Genomic DNA, 21717 nt, shown 5'->3' with positions numbered 1-21717 from the left:
TTGCTCTTTTATCAGATGATTCATGCCTCTTGGATGGGATGGCACTCTAACTGTACTTTGATTGAGGCAATTAAACCAGAGGCCCTTGAACTATTTGTCCAGGCCCTGATTTGTCCAAGTTGAACGCAAATGTGACTGAGATTTGGCTGATGGGACCGCTGCAGAGCCTCTGCAGGAACATCATTTAATGTCACTTAATGCTTTTTATTTTTGGTCAACAAATTCAATAAATAAATTCAATAAATATTGTTGAATAAATATTCAACAATAAATAATGGATCTTTCTTCACTGATCATAGATTGCAAATAGTTTTTCAAACGTTATTTGTTGATCCAAATATTTATAGTATTGAAACACTGGAGACTTTATTTAGAGTGAAGGTTTCTAGTCACTGATGGTGAGAGATGGCTGAAGGTCTGTTGGGATGTGGACATGAGCAGATTATGAGACAATGGGCCTCTGGGCATCGTTTAGTTTAGTTTTATTTTGCAAAAGGCCACATCACACCCCCAAATATGAGCCACACGCACAGACTTTAGAATTGTTTAGCCTTTTTGTCGTTGTTTTGTGTCACTTTGTAATAGTTTTGCCCTTTTTTTGTAGTAATTTTGAGTCTCTTTGTAGTTGCTTTGTATCGCCTTGTAGCCATTTAGTGTCTCTTTGAGGTTGTTTTGCCCCTTGTCATAGTCGTTGAGAGTCTCCTTGTGGTCTCATTTTGTCTCTTTGCAGTCGTTTTGAATATCTTCCTGGTTGGTACGTGTCTCTTTCTAGCTGTATACGGTTAAAAGGGGAAAAACTGCACATACGTTGTGCACATACACTTGGGCATCGGGGGTGCCTACCAACCTGCAAAATGTGAAATAAGACCCAAATAGTTTGAGAAATACATTTGCAAAGGTGCACCATATATTTCTTGCAAGCCAATCACAGCAATTTGGGCTTTTTTTTTGAGGGGTGCTTAAAGAGACAGACGCTAAAACGGAGCGTTTCAGAAAGAGAGTGAATACAGGTCTATGCAGACAGATAGCAGGAGAAAATGAATGTGTTTTTTGAACTTTAAAGCATGTAAACATGTTCTGGTGGGAACCCGAAATACAAGTATGAACCTGAAAATGAGCACGATGAGTCCCCTTTAAAATTTCAGCTTTTCATCGTCAGCACTGAAACCGCAGCTGATAACAAATTATGGTTTACTCAAGCTGGCCAGTCATCGTAGCTGGGAGGGCTGAGCACAGACAGGTTCACAGTCATCCTAATTGCCATTTTGGTCAGTGTAATTATTGTTGTCAGCAAACACACGTGCGGGTTGGCAAGTCTTTGAGTTGCTGAACTGCGGCAGAGAGAGGAGGTAAACATTACCTGAACCTGCAGCCTCCCTGAAAACAGGAAGTGAAGTCACACTGCAGCAGGGCAATGCCAGTATGAACTATTAATCAATTTGGAAACAAAGCATGTTTGAAAAAAGTTCTCATTTAAAAGCTAGACTATTCCAAAGACTCTAACACTGACTGGTGGAGAATATTATTCTCCTATTGTAGCGTAAGTACAGTTTCTGAAGCGTTTACATTCTACCAAGGACTGGAACTATACACCATGTGCTTTGTTGAACTTCTTTTGGTGCCTTGACAGAAACTAATATGAGAAACAGTGCAGGGAGGTCCTGCATCGGTTCATTATGTATGTGTGTATGTATGCTATTTGAGAACGGCAGGTGCCTCAACATGTCTGTCAATAAAATAATGAGGTGAACCGAGTGTGTTACTGGGTTTGAAGGCCTCCCTTGAACAACAGACTCAAGTTATTCAACATTCCTTTCCTTTAACATTTCCACCAACTCAAGACGGGTCGGCTTTGCATGAGAATAACATCCAACATAATGCCTTTTTTATTCCAGCTTGGTGCGTACCTGTTGGTGAAACATGCTAGAAGTACCATTAAAAAAACCCTGTTCCATCAACAAGTGAGGCACTGGTGCAAGAGTGTTCACATTGTAAGATCTCTGGCCTTTCATGCTTGGTGGAGTTACTTAGTGGCTTGAAGCGGTGAAGGGTGATGGGGGGGGTTGTGTGATATAGATATCCTCTGCTTTTCCAGCAGCCAGCCCCGCTCTGCCCCGAGTACAAAGTGTTGGTCTGTCAGCAGGGCCTTGACGAGAGGAGAGTGCTCGCTGTTGTTTGTGCTTGCCTGCATGGCGACCATCTATGACTGATTATATGCTGCAGTGACGGGAAGGGTGCTCTGTGCTAGCTGTGTCATTGCTCTCTGGTGACTCAGTGCTTTGAGGAATCTATCACATTTAGCTACTTGTGGTTTTACCATTAACACCTTCTGATGTCGCAGTGCTGTTTGCTAAGATGTGTCCAACGTTAAATCATCAAGGCTTTGCACAAACAACTGACTGATTACTCTCAGTGACATTTACAGTATTAGTGTTTATTGTGAAAGTTCAAATGTACATTTTATTTTATCAGTTTTTGTTTTTAAGCATGATTCACACATATGGAGCTCAGATTTGTTTTGTGTTGTTTTGGCCCCAAACATGAAGTGTTGGATCAGATCTGTAGCAGATGGAGATTATTGCATCAGAGGGGAAACAGTCATGATAAAATCGCATCCGTAAAATACGATTACATGATAAATAAATGTTTTTTTTAATGTTATTTTATCAAATTGTTTTTACAAATTGTGCCTGTGTGATAAGAACAATCATTTACAGAGGGGTGCAGCAGCATATTTACAGTGTAGAGGAATGTTACATTTTTAACAAATCTTAAACTTTACATCCAAAACAGTTAACTATCTGTTTTAATATAAAACAACATTGTTAATAGATTTAAGTGCAGCTTCATAAATAGCTTGAGAACTTAGAAGGGAAGAGAAGCATACATTCACCATTATTAAGACATCAAACAAACAAAAACACTTTGAAGTAACTAAGCCTGGTACACCTTAGACATGGTTGATGTGCACTTAAAAGTGGTCATACACAGTGATGGACTAGTTGATGTACACATAGCTCCAGCTGTGTGCCTTGTATGTATTATCATTACAGTTGAGTCACAGACCTCAGCGTCTGTATACATTTTCAGAATATTTGCAGCTTTTTTTGAAGGTATTCAAAATATTCCTCAAATATTTTTTGGTCCATCTGGATAAAAAAAACAACTTGTTTACAGAACAAATCATTATTCTTATTACAAAACCAATCATTTCTGTTATTGGTCTGCTGATTATTATATTTCAGAAAATATTATAATTGAGTCTTTGGTGACATCCTCTTATTGTTTTTTACCAGTATAAATTCTTAAGATATTAACTAACATATTCTATATCATATTTGGATAAAGAAGCTGAAACCACAGATTTCTTTTTTGCTTAAAAAAATCCTGAAATAAGTTTTGCATTATCACATTCATTGCTGTCAATAAACTTATCGTTTCAGTTCTAATAAATGACCTTCGTCTGTCGCAGAATATTGCCAGGATTCAGCTCTGTGACTCGGTTGTAATGACGGCACGTGACAGGCACAAACTGGGTCTAGTGCACCCAGAACAATAAATTGCAGGGTCAACCGGGTTGTTCAAACGTCTGTGTCCAGCGGGGGAGGGAAGTCGAGACCTGGTGACAGCGAGTCCTGACTGTGTGTGGAGCTAATCCCAGTGTCTGAGTCTGTGTCTGTAACGTCTAGAGGGGACAGGCTGTGTTTGAGTTTCACTGTCTGTGAAACGCTGCACTGAGTCTCGCTCTTCGGATGGACAGTACTGGACTCCTCTTCTTGTCCTCCGTCCCCGATTTGCAGTGAGCTCAGCTGGGCAGCCAGCTGCCAGCACTCCTGATCCTTGGAGACCAGCGTAGCTTCGTAGTACTTCAGCTGCTTGTCTATTTCTGCGGCTTGGTTGTGAAGGGACACGCCAGTGAAGAGGCTGTGTTTCACCTCATCCTGCAGCCTCTCCAGTTCAGCGGCGCAGAGCGATTCGTCCGTCTCCGATGGGATCCAGGAAGCAGCCGCGGCTGCTTCCTGTTTGCCATCCTTATATTGGCTCTGAGGGAATTTGGCCCTCCTCAGCTCAGCGTCAATGTCCCGGGACAGCTTGAGGATGAGCTCCTGGTGCCTCTGAACCTGCAGCTCGAGCTGTTCGACTCCGTCGCTGGTGTAGAGGTACTCCTGCAGCTGCTCGTCGCTGTGCGCCCCCAAACTCTGACCACAAGCCTGAGCCAGTGAACTCTCACGCTCTGCTTCTCTCTGCACTTGCAGCTCAAACTGCTCGATGTCCAAATCCAGCTCCCTAATGCGTTGGATCTGCTCCCGGATGGTGTGGTCCTGGTTGAGGATAAGTTGCACCATCCGGTCGATCTCGTCAGCACTGAGAGAGCTCTTGCTCTCCTTGTGGAGCTTTTCAAGCTTCCGGAAAGCTTTCTTTACCATGCGCTTTTGCCTCTCCACCGGCAGAGGCTGGGAGTACTGAGCACGACCGTGCTCCCATCGCTTTGGCTTGACCCCCGTGGACTTTCCACCCTTCTTGGCAGACTGAGGCACAAAATCGCTGGTTTTGACCAGAGTAAACTGGATAGAGGGTCTCTGGTCACCCCAGGCATGCCAGAGTCTCAGGATTCTGGTGAGAGGAGGCAAGGCTCTCTCAAAACCCTTCCACCGCTCAACGAGACAGAAGTCTTTGGCCTCCCCGTGCAAGAGGCGCTTGCTCTCTGGGATTGACTTGTGATCATCCAGTAACGCCTGAATCATATCTGCACATGTTGTGTGCTTCGTTACTCCACAGACAACCTTGTCCTCGTTGCAGACCGTAACCTGAATCTCCTTTCCTTCCACAGGCTCGGCATCTTTTGTCCTATAGTAAAGAGAGAGAAAAACAATGCTCATACAGCAATTGTGGCTTGGGGATGAAACATTGGAAGTCCTAACACCTCAACAGATACTCACAACACAGAAGTCATCAACTTAAACAATAAAAATGTTTTAAAGTACTTTTTTAAATGATATTTTCTTGGTTTTTTTTAAATCACGCTAGCGACGTGGGTCCCCGAATGGTGATGTTGGTTTGAGTAGAAGACAGACTCTCCTACTCATGCTTTAAAAGTCCTTTCACTTTTCTTTATTTTCTTAAATATACCCTATGTTGATGGTTTTCAATTATGTTTCCATCAATGAGTAGAAAACTACATTTGCTCATTTTGTGCTCCCTGGCTTGATTTCATTAGACTGTTAGTCATTGTCTTTCTCATCCCTGATGATCACTTAATGGTTCAGTTCGGAGCTGTTTAACCCCAAGGCCCTCATTACCTTTTTGTCTGGACCGTAAAACTTGCTCAAAAATTGACCTCTGATGGGCCGATGATATCAATTTTTTACATGCTTAATGGACCACCGGTAATATCCAGGACCTAACATCCAGTCGTTAAATGATAGGCACTGGCAATGCAGACATCCACAACGCGAACATGTAATCAAATAAGAAGTATGTAGATAACTTTGCCAGACATTTCAATTTGATTTCAAGATAAAGAATGATGCATCATGTTGTTGTTAATATGAAAGAAATGTTTATTTGATGTATTCGGCTGACTCTGATGTACTGTAGCAGACTTTCAGCCAATTACTCATATTCAAAGTTAAAGCCTACTCTGAAAGCAAAAAAAAAAAAAGAAGTGACATATAATACTCCTGTAATTGCGTACCGTTCAATCTCAAAGAAACCGGAGAAGGATGATCTATATAATATCACTAGGAGACAAAAACTGGAGCTCCTCCTCTGACAGGGAACTTTAAACTGGTTGCAAAACCGCAGACCAACATTCCTTCACCTCCCAAAATCAAACGGGCAATACTTTAAACTATCTAACCCTAACAGCAATAAATCAGAATAATGTGCTTGTAATTCTGGTTAATGTCACGTTTCATCTGCAGTCCACAAAAGGAATTTCAGACAGCAAACTCTGACATCAGTGAGGGAGTGAAGCTGTAGCTCATCAAGATGCTGTTTATGTTATCTGACAGAAGCCAACATTTTGTTTAAGCAACAGTTTTTTTCAAAAGTCAATGTGAGGAACTTTTAACTGGTTATGAAACACTCTAACCCAATCTAATACTGATGCCTGTGAATGAACTACACAAGTAAGATCATCAGCGAGAGAATTGGCTATTTCAAAACTGAAGTTATTTATTATCACAATAATTGCTGATAGTTTTCTGTCATCAGCTAATTGTTTCATCTCAAGTGAAATTACCTCCATGGGGCCTCCAGCAGCGATCGGTCCGCCACAAACACCATCGCTTTTGTCCACAAGGGCCGCAACACAAAACTAAAGTTCCTCGTGGCAGCTTTAAGCTGTTTTTTAAGCTTGCATTCAAGGATTCGTGCACACAATAGCATTATTTACAAAACATGAATACTATAGGTGTTCCGCCTGGCTATCAAATGTTTGGTGTTATTCTTCACCTTGGTATGTAGACGTGATTTCACATCTGACCCTTGCATCATGTAACTGCTGTGTGTTTATCTGAAGAGAAACCTTGTCTCACTGCAGCCTACATTAACCACTGATCGTCACGAGGGACGGTGGACAAAAATACACATCCTCTGAAGATGCTACAGATACAACCTGCCTGCACGCCAACACAAGCAAGTGAGATGTATTAAGAAATACTCAAGCGAGAGAAGTTAAACGCTGCATTATCTCACAGTTTGCTGATTTTACTGTCTGACACCACTGTGTTTTGGTTCCCACACGGCACGAAAACACACAACTGGGGCATTGTGTAAACTGGCGGTGAATAAGGTCTCAGGAATGCGATACGTATGCGACAATGCAACAGGCTGGTTAATGGTTACGGAGACCCTTGGAGAAAAACGAGTCAAAGCAAATACCTGAGCTGTGCGCAAGCCAAACAAATTCAACATGCCTCAAGCAATCAAAGACAACAACCACGGCCACTTTGACCTCAAGAAAACCTGCAAACGCTACTGCAGATCAGGAGAGAAGACAGTGGGTGGACACACTGAAGGCCACACCTGTACAATATAATGCAACACATAATGTTTGTCTGCACAAATGCTGAATATTATAAGCTGAGCAGTCTCAGAAATTCAAAAAATATTGAAACTATGGTCATATCTGAGCTCATGTACATGTTTTGGTGTTGTACTGCAAAACCTCCTGAGGGGTCGAATGATGACGAACAGGGTAAGAAAAAAGGAAAAGAAGAGAAGCAAAATGCTAGTTTAGGTATAATAAAGTAAAATAAGTCATCTTTATAAATCATGGTGAATTGTAATAGATTAAACTGCACAGTGATGTACAGTGTAAAATATTTAGACTTAGTACCACCTTTACCGATACACAACATCCCACACAGAAGCTGTGATGGGGGGTCGGATGTAGAAAGATGGCTTTGTCTTAAGGTGTCAAAAAGTTTGCGAATGTGCTGCACTGCAATACATGGATGGGAGGATGGATCAAAGAATGAAAGAGACAAAAGGGAGGGAAGACAGGATAGAGAAAAGAGAAGGAAAAACAGTGAAACATACAGCATATTTAAACATCTTTACATACCCGGAGAAGTACAAACACTAACACTGTCCCACACGTGTCTGTATAGTCATATCTGAACATACAGGTGAATAAACACGCTCTACGGACAATTGGATATTTCAGAGAGGGTGACCACAGCCCTCAGCTGTGCAGGAAAGGGTACAGCAAGGCGGGGAAACACCTGTATTTGTCCTGGGCCACAATCACCAACGCTCACACAACATCCTGCCACCACGGTTCAATGGACAGAGGGAGGAAGGGGAAACATGGATTTACTATGGTCTGTTTTCAACTCCACGCTAATGGGAAGAAAGTGTTGATATATCTGCAAATCCAGTCCTGGAATAACACTTTTCATGGATAGCAGTGTTAAAAAAATAACTTCATGTCCAAGTTGAAATATTTAAACATTTCTCAGAGGCTGAGCTGCTTTGGAGCTATAATGTCAAAGATTGGAATAATCTTCAATGGTAAGAACAAGTAAGCTAAGTGGCTAACTGCTGAGTGGCAATAATAAACTTCAATGGAACAAACGGACGTACATTTTCACCTGTGACGCCACGAACAGATTTCTGATCATTGACGTTTTGCAGCTTTCTATGGAAAATGTCATTTTCAGTAGTAACTGAAGGATGGGGCAAGCAACAACAGCTGCCTGATAGACTGAGACACACTCCGATCAAGAATACACAACCTGTTGCGCATTTGTCTCTTAAGAACCTCGACACCTCCTTAATGGAGCAATGATTCACAGAACTGGCACCAAGACAGGAGTTTCAAAAAGAGTTACCGGAATATTTTTTCCCATTTGAGCCGTTTGTAGGTTGAAAGTCAGATACCTTTTAGACTACAACACTTTATCACTGTCAACAATCAAATCATTGTCAAACATTTTGATGAGATTGGCGTAATAAGTCTCTTGGCTTGCCCTAACCCTCTCTAGTCAACTCCCTGCCAGGACAAACACAAATACCACACGCACCATTGGGCTGATTGCATCGCAGCTAATACGTTCATAAGGGCTGTCACTTTGATATTCATAGTTTGGGATTAGCATGTGGTTCCAGATGCCACACATGAGGGTGGCCCTCATAGGTCACAGCTTTGGGGGGATAATTCACAAAGCTGACACGGATGTTGTGATGAACTTATGATTGGAAATACGTCAATAGAATTAGGACTTATGATGATTAATATAAATATTTCATTATAAAATGATATCATGCGGATGGATGCTGTGAAGTGAATAACACAGGACGGGTTAAACCTCAACATTTCACACTCGAGTGAACCCAAGAAACCTGAGCAGACCTGCTTAACCTCAGTTTGAACTTACAAGCTGAGAGACTGAGTGAGACATCAGGGGTGCGGGAGGAAACCACATTTCAATTATATGAATTTTTTTAGAGCTCCGTCATGGTGGCAGGGCTCTCTCTCTTCCATTGCAATGCTCATAATGACAACCTTGAAGAGATGATGAACAATTCTCTCTGTGTAATAAATTAGCAAGCTACAAGTTACCACAGAGGACTGCATGCTGGTGATTCGAATGAGTCATAACAAATGACAGAATTATAGCTTTCCAGTGTCTTCTCAGATCAATAGTAATATGATAAAATGAGGCATTTATTTCCAGTAGAACAAAGCTGTTGTAGCATATTTATCCTGTAGCCATTGCTGTCAACAGGTTCTGACTTTCTTGCAATGGAATGAACATTTCAATTAGTCTGGTGTTGGTGAATTTATAGGTTTGCTCCGACTGAAATAGTAAATTATAAGTGAAGTAAAACCTATAAACTGTAAATAATTCTTCTGGAAACTCTATTACGAGAGCTACCATGGAGCCCACACTGTCACTAACTGCACTTCTTGAAGAAACATCACATTTTTTGGGATAAACAAAAAAGCGATTTTAGAGGGAAGCAGACTTAAAGGTCTACAATATGTGTTCGAAGGATATATCAAGGAGGTCATACTGATTCAGCAGTGAAAACAGGTTAAAAATATTAAGACAGAAGCTAAATCCTACAGATCAGTTGTAAGAGTGAACCACCACATCACCTGGAGATCGAGACAGAAGGAGATGAAATTAAGGAACAACACTGTTCCTGTTTTTTTACATCATTATTCTCTTTTCATTGAAAAACATGTTCAAATGTTTGATTTTTGTGCAGGAATCCGTGTCAAACAAAGATGTTTCCTTTAGTCTGTAGAATATGATGTATAGGTCGGAACGTCTCTGCAGCTCGACAATATTTAATTCAAAATATCTCTTGTATTTTGTAACACACGTCGCCTTAAACAAATGTTGCGCCTCCTGCCAGTTGAAAATTGTCATATTGCTATGCTGATAACACTTTGATATCTCGGATAGGGAAGGTGTTTTCTGTGTCTGTTTATTATAACGGAGAACACGAAACACAGAGCATGTCGCAGAGCAGATAACGGACAAGAGACGCTTCCTCTCTCTCTTATCTGAAAGAGGATGAGGGATCAGCGAGGAAATAACATCATTTTTCTATCTGCATATGTTGATCTCTGGGATGACTCCCACTCTGATAGGCATCTGTGCGCAGAGACACAACACACCCTTCTCTTCCCTTCCTCTGTGACACCCACCCTCTCTTATTTCTCTTCTCCTCCTCCTCCTCCTCCCCCCCCGGCAGGTCTGTGAATCAACAAATAAGCTTTCGCTCAGTGGAAGAAAAACAAGTTGCTTACTCTCAACACAATTGCCATCATTTGTGTTAACCAAACATTTTCGGCAGCTAATCGGCCCCGCGCACAATGCTGTCACACTGCTGCATTTATTCTGAAGTTAGACAAAGTTCTGAACCGACTGCGACTCCACATGCAATTCTTCTGCAAACATCCAGCCCAGAGCAAGAAAATGCGAGTCTCTGAATTCAAGCGTTTGACATATCTATAGATCTGAACACGTGAGGTAATTATAGGTGCTGTGGTGGTAATTACTACACAACATGAAGAAAATAAGACGACCACTGTATCCACAGGAGACAGCCTCAGTCAGACTGTTTTGAAGTTATCAAAGCTCTGTGATGTGAAAATACATCCATTCTGCTGCGGCTGCCACAAGATTTTTTTCCCCCAGTAATTTAGCATAAGAGCCTGTTTTTATTTCTGAACTTAATCCAAAGCCTTTTCCCGCTGAGTTCGGTGGTAAATGAGTCTTATTAAGTAAAGCTAATGAAAACAGTTCTTTACACACAGTTAAAAGCCTTCCTGATCCTGGTCTTGGCAACATGAATCCTGTCTGCACCCTGCGAGGGATTGGCTTGTGACCTAGATACCTCAAAAACGAGAAACTCTTGTTTACCAACTCTGCACCACAAAAAGTCTGCAGTCAAGAGTCCAAATAGAATTTGTGCACCAATAACGGTGGGCACAGAAAATCTTATTTTCCCACCTTTTTGAAAAGCTGAGGCTGGAGCTCAGCTGCAGCCATGGGGCACATCAAAAGGCCACGATAGCCACTCGGGGAAATTGCTGAAAGAAATCATACGAGCGCTGATCACAGGATCTCTCTCGACCTGAAGTTAAGATGTTCTTTGACTCTGGTGTCCCGCATGAAAGGCGTATTAAATTAAAAAAGATCTTTGTAGTAATTACAGAGGAGAGCAGAAGCTCTTATAAGTTGATGTACAGTATAGTGTACTTTGACAGGAACGAGGCCCGCTATCAAAGGGCATATTTTTCTTTAACTTTTCCATAAATAGTCTAATAACTAACACCTTCTTACACCAGTTACATTTAGAGAGAATGTCACATTATGTGGCAAAAAAATAACTGCTTTAAAACTCCCCCTTAATCCTTGATGTACACACACACATGCAATACTGCCTTAAATATTGAGCGATACACTTCTTCATCTTCATCAACAATGCTCCCCAAATCCCAATGCAACATGCTGGTTAATGTTGGTTGAAAACAGTAATGGAAAGTTATATATATGTATATGTAATGTTAGATGTGACGTTAGGTGGTTAGGATGGGCCCAAGTGGACACTATTATGATGGACCTTACAGGCCATTATGAAGCACACACACACACACACACACACACCATCATATCGTCTCATCACATCAAAGAGAGACTTGACACGGGACAATATCAACATATATATTACCGAGCAGTCATCATTTCATATCTATATGACAAAAATACCAAAGAAAATAAGAATATATTCAATTCATTGAATATTTTTTTTACTGTTTATTGGTAGTTTATGTAGAATAAGACTATTTTACACCAGCAACAAATTATTCAAAAGTTAAATGGGAATTACATTTCCAGTATATAATGTGTGTAGTAAAGAAACATAGAATTGGACTGAATTGAATAAATTGGTCACCAGTTCTCCATCCAGCTGGTGGAGTCAGTATTGGTATTTCTGCATCCCTACAATCTGAATCGCGCTCAATCCCACTGAGTCCATTCTTCAATTAACACACTGTTGGAGGGCCTGCTCCCCCCCCACACACACACCACATGGGCCCCAGTGCAACTGTCCTGCCTGCACCGCCCCTATTTACACCCCTGGTTAGAAGACAAATAAAGAACCCTATAACCTAATATCCCTTTAACTTTAGATTGTGTCCCTGTGGTTGTTTATTGTGTTTTAATGGTGCATTAGTTTTACTCTGAGGTGTATTTTATGCCCCACAGTGTCACCATGTTGCTATAATACTTTGATTGTATTTGGACTGTAGCCAGCGGTATCCGTCTCAAATGACTTGGATGTAAAAACAAAACTGCTTTCTAAAACTTTAGTCTACTTTGCCCCTCGTGCAGCTCACCCATATATCCGGTGCGTAATTCTCCCTTCATAATGATCGAACTCGGAGAAGAAGAAAAAAACACACACGCGCAACAGGTTTCCCGTCAAGAAACGTCGCTCTCCTCATCAAATTACCTGTTTTTCTGTCGAGCTTTCAGGAAGTTTTTTCCAAACGGAGCCATGAGTCGGGAGCGCGAGGGGGAAATATAGACCAGCAATTCCGAAATGCGTTACAGCCCCAGCATGGCAGGACGTCGGACACTTTGTGGAGTGTTTGGGGAAAAGTTGAAGGGTGTTCCGACTGCAGCGACTCTGTCCGCCCCATCCGAAAAGCGGAGGGAGGTGTTTCCCACACTGCGCTGACACGCATTGGCGTATGTCTGCCCCCTTCCCCTCCACCTGCAGGAGCAACCTGAGAAACTACCGCCGAGAAAAGTAAATGATTTGGACAACAAGAGAGTCACATTGTTCAGCGAAAACAGTAACGCATTGGGGATTTAAACTAAATACAGTAAATTACTTCAGGATAAAGTCAGATTAAAGACATTATTAAATTGAAATTATGGGACCAGAAAGTGCAGAAAATCCATCAAGGGATGTGATGCACATTTTGGACACACTCTAGTTACAACTAAAAATGCCCTTGAAAGTACCATATGCACAAATATTCTAATAAAAAACTGATTTTACATATTAGTAATTACAGACAGTGCAGCTTTTTTCGTTTATCGGGCTGATCTACATATCTTTCTAAAAGTCTAATGAAGAGGCAAAACCAAGTCATGTAAAACATGATGATGCAGTCTCAGTGAGGACAGCAAAGGACTGAGAGTAAGTGGCTCTCTCTGGTGGATTCAAACGATAAAAAGATGAAATTCAGACATGAGAGGAATGCAGCCTGCTTTTACTCCAGTCTGGCTGTTCTCTGTGCTCGAAATATCTTCGGTACAACACGCATGTTTTGAAGCAGCTCCAACTGGGATATTTTCTCCACATTTAAAGGATTCTCTGTGGGGACCAATTAGTGTGAAACGTTTGATTTGATTTGAGAGAATGTGCTGACACGCCTACACTTACTTGGTGGCTTTAAATCAAAGTGGATTTGTTTTTGTGATAGTGTACCACATTAATAACACAGTGTGAAAGCCAAAAAACTGCTGTTTAATAAACAGTAAAGCGAAGAACTAACTTAATTATGTCCTGGCAAAGTATACTGCTGAGTGCTGCTAGTATTTAATGTATAACATTTATGAGATTTATTTTGTGTGCATATGAAGTCCACACTAAAGCACCGGGAACAGACATAAGATAGAGTAGCATAGTGATAAAGTCTCTGATGTGATATTACTGTATGTAGACATTGCGTGAACTTAGTCTCTTATTACATTTAAAAAAATACAATCCTGTAACAGGAGAGGATCTAAAATCGATCCTTGTGGGACTCCGTAGTAAGTTCCTAAATATATTACGATATTCGGAATAATAATAAAAATAAAAAAACACTTTTTTTTAACTGCTGTTTCAGCTCAAGAATTTAATTTGAACTTCGAGTTAACAACATGGAAGTTGTCCTTTATTTTAAAGTCCTCAGAAAAAAAACATCTCCTATTTTATGATCACTGAGCAAACTCCATCTGAAAATCATAAGCTGTGATCAAACATTATTGTGGTGAGATTTCTCAAATGAAGGTGTATTTCAAAATAAACTTTATTTAAGAGGGTCACTAACATATTACCTCTGTGTCAAGGATCATTGTGATAAAAAGGTTTTAAAGAAGTATAGCCAGTGCATTATTTCTACTGAGAGGGTTTCATATGGACAATTCAACTTTCAAATAAGAATATATTTCCAGATATATATAACTGGCTACTTATTACTATCTATGTTGTTGGCTCTCATTTGCTTTGGAAGTCTAGACAATCCCCTGTTGCTTTGAAAAGACACATGATTTCTAAAATAAAAAAAGATGTGGTGGAGCCCGGCTTCTCCAAATAAACACAAAAGAGTGAATCTTTGTCGTGCATCCTCCCACATCGCCCCTGCAACGAGAGCAAAACAAACCTCAGACTGTGTGCACACATCAGCTGAAATAACCAAATCTCTCAAAGCTTGACGCAAAAAAACAACAACCCAACAACATTCGCCTTGTGATGCCAAAGTGACGTCTGATGAAATGGTGACACAGGAGAGGAGAGACTGATGGGTGGATGATGGGGGCTGTGTCAGTGGGTGGGAAGGTGGGGGCGGAGATGAGGAGAGAGAGGACCGATCCTCTGACATCACATGTAGCTCTTATAAACTGGGGGGGAATGGAGCCCACTGCACTTCACAACCAAACAGAAAACGGCGAGGAAAGGGGAAGCCTGCTGGGAGCTGGAAGAGAAGAAGAAGAGGAAGGAAGAAGCAGCATCACTACAACATCCCCTCTAGAGCCTCTTTAGCCGTCTGTGTCTGACCTTTAACCTTATGGACTAGATTCCTCCGCAGGTGAATTCTTCAGTGTGGGATCACTTATTTTTTTTCTTTGTTTTCTCATCAAGATGCAGGCACACTTGGCGTGCATGCTTCTCCTCTGTTTCACGTGTGGTGGACTTTGTACAGGTGAGCACCCCTGGACTCTTTCAACTGGCATCCTGTTATGATTTCATGATTAATCATTGACTTCTTCCATGAATAGGGGAGAAAACGACAACACTCAAGCAAAGTATAGAACAAGTCTTTGCCTCTTGCATAACTTCCTGTGTGCCACAGGTGCAGTATTGAGAAACTGCATTCTCTAAATCGTGGAAATATTTATATTTCTTTTCACGTCAAAGCTTGTTCATAGCATTAGGGTTGTCTGACTTTGGGTTTTCTGGATTAAATGCTGAAATACCCCGGCTGGCAAAATGATTCATTCTGAAGGTAGTTACTCCTTTTGTCTGGTCCCACAATTTATAAAAAATGACTTCAGGAGGCTAATAACTTTGAAACCTTAGTTAATTGATTCCAGTAGAAATATTTATTTTATTCGTCTTATTCTCTTCACAAGTTGTGATTTATTGAGTCAGAATTTTTATAAAACCATTTAGAACCCATTTCAACCACAGCAGCGCAAACCATATTTATTCGATGACATTTCAAAAGAATGTATTTCATATTGAAAAAATATAATATATATATAGTTCACATTAAATACAGGCTATTAAGAATCACTGTTGTAAGATAAAACACTTAAATTGAATCATCAAAGTCAATAACAGATGTTGGATTAACAAAGCTTTATTAATGTGGGTTTAAGGCTTCACTATCAGAGCAAACTGGGAGCTCCGTAAATCAACAGGTGTCAATCAAACGATAAGAATGTGGGTCGTCTTCACATTGTGCTTGATATGTAAATGTTGCAAACTCTTCCAGCTCACGAGGAAGATGAAACAATCTGAATGCCAATCGACAAATTGATAACGAGCACGCTATACTCTCATATCTCCTCGACATTTATGAGTCAGCAATCACATGGGGTTCATTACATTCTTGATTAGATTTGGTTGAAGGTTATGTTACAGTTTCTCTTTGTGACCGACAGACGTCGACCAGGATCAGCGAGCACTGGAAGAGGAGCTACTCGGCAGTCTCTTCACTTCTAAGGTACAGGGGTCCCTCTTTTTCTTAAGAGGTTTCAGGGACTAACAATTGGCTTTTAGACCGACCTTGTTTTGAATGGAAATTAAAAAACATATATATAATCAACGCACTCCAACTGCTGCACTTGTTGGGCATGTCCTTTGAGATGAAAAGATGAGCTGGGGGAAGGTATTGAGTTGGAACTTAATGCTTTTTAACACACATCTGGTGGCGTGAGCTCAAGGCGAGGCGTAGTCGATGGAGAGAGTGGAACCAGTGGGCACGAGGAGACGGATGGCGCGAGCCTAATGAGATTCAGATGGAGCTGACGGCATCGCAAACCGACGCATCCTCCACCATAACGATACACAAACCGCGGTGCTCGTATACGCAGACGTGACGGTGACAAATCAGCCGCGTGATTGATTGCTGCTGGAGGTTGCTCAGAAGGAGGGCGATGATTGAAATAATAACCAGCCGGGTGACGGAGTGCTCAAGAAGCTGGAGAGTGCAGAAGATACTTGTGGCTCTCCATCTTAACTGTAGCCTTTACATTAGGGCTGGGCGATGTGGGGAAAATCAATAAGCCCCGATATTTTGGACCAAATACCTCTATCGATATAGCAACGATATTAGAGTTGACTATTGGTGCCTTCAAAGACTATTTAAACGTGGATATGGATATAATGACTAAAAGCAAATCCTAGTACAGCTAGAACAACACCTGTGCCAAATTAAGATACCCAAAATATAAGACAATATCTGGCCTCATAACGCGATATCGATGTAATCATTTCTTCAGCCGAGAGCTAAATTGATTGATGCCCACTCTAATTTTTATCTGATTCAATGCAGGAGATAGACTTCCTCTCTGGCTCTCATTCCTCTATTGGACATGACAGCCTTATTCCACAGCCTGGGCTCATCTATCAGTCTGTCCCATTTTGACATTGGCTCTTGAGCTCCCTACTCACTCACATTTGAATGTAGATAAGGCTTTTCAGGTGCATTTAAAGTGTCAAAAGAGTAAAGTATGTCACTGACAGAAAATCCAGTCGCGACAATTGAGAGAAAAGGCTGATTTGTTAATAATAATTGGTCTGCTGGGGATTGTTGGGATATTAGATCCCTGCATTTGCTCGTAATCCCATCCTGGAAAGTTATTAATTACATCAAGGGAGAAGATCCTGATCAGCTCCACCAGAAACCTTCCTCCATGTGACCTTTCATTGTAAACCACCCCTGACCCCACTCATAGCTAATTCAAAACTAAGTGAAAATGCATAAATGATTTGTAAATGTCAGTGGCATCTTATGTGCCGTCCCTGGTGCGTTGTTCATTCGACGTCTCTCTAAAGCTTTTATTGCATGTCTTCCCCCGCCGAGCAAAAAAAAAGACACCTGCGTTTCATCTCTTGGCTCCTGTCTTTACAACATCAGAGGAGACTCTATTCCTCGGGATGTTCACGAACAACGCAAAGTCTCAGAGGGCTTGTGGCCATCTAAAAAATTTCCCCTCGCGCCCTTAATCTCTCCATCATCCTCAGTGACACCCAGGGGGTCTTTGTGTGGGAGATCTCTGGCCCTCGACACACATAAGAGGCCCCGGGAGCCTCCACCGCCTTAAAGCACTAAAACTGGATTACAACAGAACAGGCTGCAGCTAGATGAGGTTAGATGTGACTGGCGTATCACTCTGGGTGTCTGGCACCTGAGAATGTTTAAGAAATAGCACACACATATATCTTAACATGTGGCAGACATCGCCAGCGAGAAGTAAGAGCCTCACATGCGTCCTCGGCGCCTCTTACAGGGAACTGCCAAAGCGGTTACTACTTCAAGTGTAAAAATACAGCGGAGGAAATTGTTTGCATGTGGAAAAAAACTCAGAAACAGCGAATCAGACGACAGCACTTCAGTGGAACAAATGAAATGCATCGAGGTGGTTTAGCAGCTCACTAAGGAAGGCTGACACAAAAATCTAAATCAACAACTGAGATTCAGACCTGGGACAAAAGAAACAAACATCATTTTGAGGATACCAAATACATGACTACATTGTGAAAGAAATACTTTTGTCTGAAATAAGAATTACTCCACAATATGACCACAATGAGCAAAACACAATAATACCATTAACCACAATAATGTCATAGTTTCTTCAGTCGTATCATTTCTATCACAATTGTTACCAAACATGACTACAACAATAAGATGTTAACAGATCACAGCGGGGCTGTTGGATTAGATTGAATTGTATTGTGTTGTCATTATTGTGTCCACCCCATTTCTGCCTGGATCTAATGGTCAATGCAGCACATTCATGACCCAGGGGAAACAAATTAATTTTGTGCAGAAAAAGTTGAATGTTGAACAGAAAAAGGCAATAAATAGATGCAAAAATAATAAAACAAAATCTTCATGGTGTAAATATCAGGTTGTTTAGCAACTGTGTTTTTATCCTCTGGTCTCCCTCTGGCCTCTTACGTTCACAACGTTAAACCAAACTTCAATTAAATTATCTCTTCACAGTGACGATCTAATTAATTACCATGATAAAACCAATCACTTCCTGTATTCAATTCGAAACCTCCTCCCGTGTTCCTTCTTTGCAGATGAAAGAGAATAAGCAGAGTGCCCCCTACTGGCGTGTGTCGCTGGTCAACCTGTGCAGGATGGTGAACAGCCTGCGGCAGGAGGGGTGGAACGGCGAGGAGGAGGAGGAGGAGGAGGGCGGCGAGCTGAGGGAGGGGAGCCTCCAGCTGCACGAGGAGCTGTTCAACCTGCAAATCATCTGCCGAGCACTGCAGAGCCGGGGGGAGAGGGTGAGACACACACACACACACACACACACACACACACACACACACACAGTGGTGGAAGTAGTGATCCACTACTTTGAAGATGTGTGTATTATTGTAAGTCGTATTGTCCTGCTGCCGTACAAAGATCTTCAATACTACAGTGGAAATAAGTTGTCGTTTGACCAACCTTATTATTTTTTTTTATGCTATACTACTTGAGCAAAAGTATAGATTTTAGCAGTTCAATATAATAAAGTATAATAAGTTGAAGTTCCGAGGTTTGTGTCATAAATTGAGGACGACACATCTTTGATCAAACACACTTCCACAATTCTGTGGATGTTCTGATTGGTTTGATCATTAAGTGCTGCTCTATCAATAACCATCCATATGGTATTCACAACTATGTTTTGAATGTGTATTATCACCTTAAACCTTCAATCATTGTATGTAAAGTTTTAAATGTTTTTAAGCATTCTTAGCCACGCAAAAATTGCTCAAAGGGGAAAATAGAAATAATATAATAACAAGCGATTTGAATAGAGCCTTCCCCGACTGCTGGTCGGTGCTCGGGCCCTAACCAGCCAGTAAGGCAATAACTGCATGTCTTTGCCGATATGAAATCCTAAAAATACAACACGCACTCACAAAAACACAAGAACATACATAAAGGCCTTAACACACCAGGGGCGTGACAATAAATGACACAGAAATGTGAAACACTCGCCTGCGTCTATTTAGCATAAAACATACCAGCAGCGTAGTGAGGCTGCAAACACTTGTTCAAACAGATTCATACAGGCAGAGGACCAACTGTCTGCCTGATGTGAACCGGTGTGTCAGCTCAACTACTGTCAGCTATGTTATTCAGTTTCCTTTAGCGAAATGCTCTGAGTGAATATGAGTTCTCTCTGGTAAAGAACTAGCAGTGTGTATATTTAGCGAGGCCTTTTATTGTGAAAGGTAAAAACAGAAGAATCCAGCTGGTGCTGCTTTTGACAAGGTTGGAAGGAGTAAGGAAGTTTTGCCGACAAGATGCAGTCCAAAGAGCCTCTGTGTTGTTTTCAGTTCCACCCAATGCAATTGGTTGATGCCTTTATTCGTGGTGCGAAAGCTCAGGAAAAAAGGAAAAAAGAAAAAAGAAGATGGTCATTTTTTGCAACGTAATATTTTCATTCTGTTGTCATCTGAAAGTATTCATGACAAAAACAGTTCGGAAGAAATTAATTGATGTGCCAATTAATCATCCAGGAAAAACTCGCCCCCGCTGTGTAAAGGCCTTCACTGTAAATATCTCAAACACATGCACACAAAGGCCCATCCATCCTCGCTCCCAGTAAACACACTCCCTCACCCCTCCCTCCCTGTCCTACATCATTTTCCTTCCTCGGCTCCTTACACAACAGCCTCTCTCTCCCTTTTTTTTTTCAAATCTTAACACGGCGACTGCAGATTAGCACCTGCTTTGCCATGCATGGACGCCCAGAGGAGAAGCCCTCGTCTAATCACAGCTACACCGGCGTAGCCTCCCATTATGCTGCCACTCGGCAACAAAACCTGTGTTCGCCTGACATTTCCTCGTCGTCGTGTGACACTCACCCTCGTCTCTCTCTCTGCCCCTTAAACAGCTACTCCGTGACTCTCAAGAATATTTAGAGGAGAACAGAGACACTCCGCTGAAACGAAAATCACCCTACATCCTGAAGAGGCAAGCGGCGCGTACCACCAAGTCCCGGAGGCCGTACATCTTGAAACGGAGTACAATTTACTGACAACCATCCCAGAGGTGACGTCTAAGAGGACCACTTTCTGTGAAGATGTGATTGTGGGGTTTTTTTCTCTCTTCTTGTAGCTGCAATGTTTGTTTGTTTTTCTTTCTTTTCCCGTTGTTGTTTTGAACCAGTCAGACCCTTCGATTGTATGTCCAGCATTGAGGCCTGCCTGTATTCTGCTCCTGTCAAGTATAGGTCCTGAAAATAAAATCCTGAGCATCAAGCAAAATGTGCATTTCTGAGAAACTATATTTATTTACTCTATTTCTTCACTGCACTCTGAGTCCATTTTGTTTCAAGACAAACGATTAAAGGATTCATGATACAAAACCAGTGTGATGTGACTATCTTTTCTTTTATATGACAGCTCACCACTTAGGCCTAAACCAACCTGCTGCTAGAAACATTTTGCTTGGTCTCCTAAAAAGGACGTTTGCGTATAAAGAAACTGCATTGTCAGGAATACATTCAATCAAAGTCCCTGGAAGTCCTAATAGGGAGGGGGTCGGCACGGATAGACGTGTCAATCATGCAACTTTCATCCAGGACACCAATGTGTGAAACCGAAAGTCACGTACTTATTTTAACCCAAAACATATTTTACTAAACTTAACCAGCTAGTTTTGTTTCCTCAACCTAAACGTAGTTGAAAATGCAGTTCCGAAGCGGCAAAAAGGGCCCAGAGCGGTTAAAACACTATAATGTTGATATAGACATATGCAGAAATATGAAACTTATTTTTGGTTGAGAAACGTCCAGACTCTGTTTGGTTTGCTGATACCTACAATGCCACCATTTTATTCTGGCGAGTCGGTTGAATATTTCTAGAGCGCCATATGCGTATTCATCCGCTGCTGTAATTTCATAAAAGTTTGCTAAAGACTTTCTATATGAACGAGATTATTGAAGAGCAGACAGATGCTGTCAGTCTATTAATGCAAAAAACATTTCTGGATGTTAAAACTCAGCACATGCCACCTTTTAATTTCAGCACAGTACACGTTGGATCGGCGTGTGCTCTTATTAGCATCTGATGTGCTGAACATTTTTCAAAGGAGCCACGAGGCACTTGGACTTCAGCAGATAAAACAGACTTTGACTGTGGCGAGTCTTGGCCTTGATAAATGTCAGTTTCATCTTCGAATCAAAGTGCTTGGGTGTCCTTCTTTGAAACTCGGCTCTTAACCCT

The 21717-nt window shown here is 41.4% G+C and overlaps 2 protein-coding genes across 2 annotated transcripts; one reads left to right on the top strand and one right to left on the bottom strand.

The window, feature by feature from the left end:
- Positions 1–642: 642 nt before the first annotated feature.
- On the bottom strand, positions 643–12648 carry rassf9 (Ras association domain family member 9). Its single transcript, XM_031870505.1, has 2 exons — positions 12484–12648; positions 643–4848 (listed from the first exon to the last, which is right to left on the bottom strand). The coding sequence occupies exons 1-2, from the start codon at positions 12528–12530 to the stop codon at positions 3582–3584; spliced, it is 1314 nt and encodes a 437-aa protein (XP_031726365.1). The 5' UTR covers positions 12531–12648; the 3' UTR covers positions 643–3581.
- Positions 12649–14699: 2051 nt separating this feature from the next.
- Positions 14700–20843, top strand: nts (neurotensin). Its single transcript, XM_031868104.1, has 4 exons — positions 14700–14950; positions 15915–15976; positions 18568–18777; positions 20385–20843. The coding sequence occupies exons 1-4, from the start codon at positions 14890–14892 to the stop codon at positions 20526–20528; spliced, it is 477 nt and encodes a 158-aa protein (XP_031723964.1). The 5' UTR covers positions 14700–14889; the 3' UTR covers positions 20529–20843.
- The last annotated feature ends 874 nt before the right edge of the window (positions 20844–21717 follow it).

Source organism: Anarrhichthys ocellatus, unplaced genomic scaffold, assembly GCF_004355925.1.
Source record: "Anarrhichthys ocellatus isolate YVR2014 unplaced genomic scaffold, GSC_Weel_1.0 scaffold2, whole genome shotgun sequence".
Classification (NCBI taxonomy): domain Eukaryota; kingdom Metazoa; phylum Chordata; class Actinopteri; order Perciformes; family Anarhichadidae; genus Anarrhichthys; species Anarrhichthys ocellatus.
This window is presented reverse-complemented; position numbering and strand designations above follow the sequence as displayed.

Bases quoted from the DNA above. Each gene is read 5' to 3' on its own strand.
- rassf9 (XM_031870505.1), bottom strand. From the start codon at position 12,530: ATGGCTCCGTTTGGAAAAAACTTCCTGAAAGCTCGACAGAAAAACAG. The intron at 4,849-12,483 runs GTAATTTGATGA...TCTTTACTATAG, and splicing joins AAAGCTCGACAGAAAAACAG to GACAAAAGATGCCGAGCCTG.
- nts (XM_031868104.1), top strand. From the start codon at position 14,890: ATGCAGGCACACTTGGCGTGCATGCTTCTCCTCTGTTTCACGTGTGGT. The intron at 14,951-15,914 runs GTGAGCACCCCT...TGTGACCGACAG, and splicing joins GTGTGGTGGACTTTGTACAG to ACGTCGACCAGGATCAGCGA. The intron at 15,977-18,567 runs GTACAGGGGTCC...CCTTCTTTGCAG, and splicing joins GCAGTCTCTTCACTTCTAAG to ATGAAAGAGAATAAGCAGAG.